At 41.0% G+C, this 3,684-nt stretch overlaps 1 protein-coding gene across 1 annotated transcript in view; it reads left to right on the forward strand.

Annotated features, from left to right (window-relative positions):
• Positions 1-2,895, forward strand: part of RIOK1 (RIO kinase 1) — a 25,171-nt gene extending 22,276 nt beyond the window's left edge. The window contains exon 17 of the mRNA XM_025208834.1: positions 829-2,895. Coding sequence (XP_025064619.1) covers positions 829-939 — 111 coding nt within the window. The 3' untranslated portion in view covers positions 940-2,895. The remainder of the gene's footprint in view (positions 1-828) is intronic.
• The last annotated feature ends 789 nt before the right edge of the window (positions 2,896-3,684 follow it).

The following is a 3,684-nucleotide window of genomic DNA, read 5'->3' on the forward strand; positions in this document are numbered from 1 at the left end:
CTTTGCATCGTTTTGATGTCTTCCCCTACATTCAGTACATAGGATCCTGCCATAGAATAGGAATGCTCTGTGAATTCTCATAGGGGGCTGCAGAGAATTTCCAGTGGAGTGGATATAATGTACTCTGGTGAATCTGTACCTGGGTTGCAATAAGCAGGGGCTTGCGTTGCTATAGAATGGAGAGGCCTTGTCATTTCTGACTGTCATACATTCCTTGGTCTTTGCTGTAAGAGTAGAATGGGCTGTGGGTTCTTCATGGTATTCACCAGAGCTACAGTCTGCCTACTTGGATTGCTTATTTGGTTTAAATTAGATGAGGTATCATTCTCTGCCTGATTTTGAATTGCTTGAGTGTGGTGGTTCAGGATCCCCTCACTCTGGCTCTGGTGATTTTTTTTTTCTCAAGCTGCTCCATTCTGAGCTAATTGTAAGTGGTGGATCAGTGTCCTTTGATCCATAGCAGCCTGCATTGCAGTATTTCCAGTCTGGAGGTTGGAAACCCATGCATCCAGTTCCTGTTTTAGTTTTATTGATGAAATAGTATGCATTCTTGCCTCTCTCCTAATCTGTTTTTAGGGATTGCATTTATCACAAATTCCTGGCTTGAAATGCTTTTGAAGTTTTGAAATGTCAACCCCAATTTGAATTCTATGGTAGACTCATCTCCAGCAATCTGGTGTTTTAATTTTCTAATATGGGGTTTGAAAGCTAGAAACAAAGGTATTTAACTAATAACCTTTTGTAACACTAACATATCAGATGTTGTCTGCCTGCTTGTAATCACCCAGAAACATTATGTTAAATGAAGCATTTGTCACTTTTTCATAGGAAAGGAAAAAGATGGTTAAAGAAGCCCAAAGAGAAAAAAGGAAAAACAAAATCCCAAAGCATGTGAAGAAGCGGAAAGAAAAGACAGCAAAAATGAAGAAAGGCAAATAAATCAGCTTTGATGTTTTAGTAGCAAGGTGGAAATTACAGCTGATTGATCTCCTTCAGTTTTTTTATATTTTTACTTTGTGTTGAGAGAAACTCTGAATTCACCTTGATTGTGGGTTTTTGATGGGATGCAGTGTGTACTGCAGACTGGATTGAGTACTCCTGTGTATATGTAAAGCCTTTACCATAATGTGGTAGCTCTTCTTCCACTTTGTGAACTGTGCAGAAGAGGGAAATTCTTTATGGTATTAACCCAATACAAAAGAAGAGAAATATGCAATTTTGTATGTTTCTCTTTCAAGCAGAGGAAAATCTTAATAGTGGTATGGATATCCAGTTTTATGCCACTGACATCATGATCTGCATTTTTCATTCTTGTAGGGCCTGAAGATAGGCCCACAAATCCTTATTCAGATGCCTGCAGAAGAGTCTGATCCCAGTAAATTTCAGTGGCAAAACTGCCATTAACTACTATGGATTTTACTTTGAATAGCCTCTTTTTCCTGCTTCCCACCCCCACCTCCCAAGGTACTAGGTGCTATGAATGATAAGCATCTCTGAAAAACCAAGCTGCATATTTAGGTCTCTAGATATGAGGTCAAGTACCTGGTATTAGTGACCTCTGAAGTTTAAAAATGTTGATACAATTTTTAAGTACTTCAGTGAGAAATTCTCTACCAGCTAAGACTCATTTCATATGGTTAATGTCAGCTGACTGCCAGCTGCTAAGAAGTGTCATCTCTTCTTTAGCTTCTAAGAATTCTTCAATGTCAATGGCTAACCCACTGCAGCTGTCTTTCAGTGCTCGTTGAGTCTTTTAGTGGTACAATTTTAACATCCAGATGTTCATCTTTACTGAGGTTACAACTTAAACGGTGGCTTCTTTGTTGCTGTGGCTTTGCACCATCCATCTATGAAAACAAAACTTGTTATATTGTTGCTAAAATAATATTTCAAAATACAAGCATAATGCTTTGTTACCAGTATCCTTTTAAAAACAGATTTTAATCGGGTTCTAAAGCCCAATTAACATGACTCTTAAGCAGATGCGGTACAAAGCTTATTTAATTAAAGTTGCTTTCATTCTCCTCTCTGGCTAAATGAATAACACAAATATAAGCATTTGGTTCAAACAACTGTGCTGCATTATATTTTAAGTTTGTAAATGATGCTACGTTTTCATTAAAAGCACTTGTCATGTGCCACACACAGGTATGCTGCAAGGTAGCCACATCTGATGCAGAGTCTAGGCCTGCAGAGTCCTCGGTACCCACAGCTCCTATTCTCCATTGACTCAGATAAGCAAGGCCTAAAAACTTAGTCTATTCAACTTGCTGTACTTCCATCTCCTGCAACCAAGCTCTGTTAAGGGGTTTCATGCAGGGCACCCTTTCCCCACTGAGAATTTAGGCTAAAATCTTGAATGGCATCCAAGAGGAGTAAACATAAGTGATGTCTACACTTATACTATCTAGAGTAACAGTGTGCTTGGGATATTACCCCTGGGATTCAAGATGTGAGCCAACAGCTAACCATCTGGACTTGTGGAATTGGGGGGGGCTTTCCCTAATGGGCATATTGTTTGCATATAGTTGAAGATAGTAGGTTTTTAAAATTCCTTGCTACTGTACTCGGGTGTGCCATGTGCTTCATTGAGGGAAAGTTGGGTGCTGGACTTAACAAATCTGACCTGACTTGGCTTGGGAATTTATATGACACTCCAGTTCTACATGAGTTAAGCCAGGTCATATTCCATCTTGCTCAAGTATATGAGAAACAACACAAAACATGGTTGGGTTGTCTTGCTCTTTACTTTCTGCCTCTTGGCATTAAGGCTAAGATAAAAGTGTGTTACAAAAGTAGAGGCTTTGGTGGCTTGAGCAGGGTGAAATAGGATCATGCTGAAGCACCTGAAGCCAGTTGAACTAGAGGTGGAATAAAATCTGGTCCCTTGCCTTACCGGTGGTTGTGTCTTGTAAATTCAGTTGTCATATAAAGACAGGTTTGGGCTGGGTATCAATGCATGGCTTCTCTTGCACATTAGATACAGGCTCTGTTTGTTTAACTGTTGCACAGATGCACTGGAAGGTAGAGGCGTGCAGATGACTTCTCCCTGGCAAAGCCAGTAAAACCAGCTTTGCATATAAGGATGTGCCGATGTGAAGGTTTCTGCTATGCTGAAATGATATTTAGATGAAACAATGCAAAACTAGCTCTGACTGGCCTCTGTTGTACTGCTGCATGCTTGCTGCTGGCAGCAGTCATTCATTCAAAAGCCACACCTAGAATATTCCAAAAAAGAAACGAGCCCTAATGTTTTAAGAAACCATAGCCTGTCCTGTAATCTATCACTAACAGCTGATGGTGAGGGCAAAGGATTAAAGGAGACCTCTCAGTAGCCCGTTTGCAGGTACAGATATTTCCACAGCAGGAGAAAAGTGAACATTCAGTCATGTCTCTAAAAGTGGTGCTTGCAGTCCACTGGGTGTGTGGTATGAAACAAGACACGCAGGCCAACTGGCTCTTCCAGCCCTGCCACCTCCTGCTCTGCAGAGCCTAACCCCCTCCGGTTCAGCTGCAGAGAAGATTTAACAATGCCAGGGGGAGGGGAAAAGCATGCCAAGGCCTTTTCACCCTATCGCCTAACTGCCCAGTTTTGCTCCCCACTACTTGAAAAGGGAGCAGAATGAGGTATTGGGCCCTTAATTATTCAGATGCAACAGTGATAGGGAGAAATAAAGCACGTAG

The sequence above is a fragment of the Alligator sinensis genome, unplaced genomic scaffold, assembly GCF_000455745.1.
Source record: "Alligator sinensis unplaced genomic scaffold, ASM45574v1 scaffold747_1, whole genome shotgun sequence".
Taxonomy (NCBI): domain Eukaryota; kingdom Metazoa; phylum Chordata; order Crocodylia; family Alligatoridae; genus Alligator; species Alligator sinensis.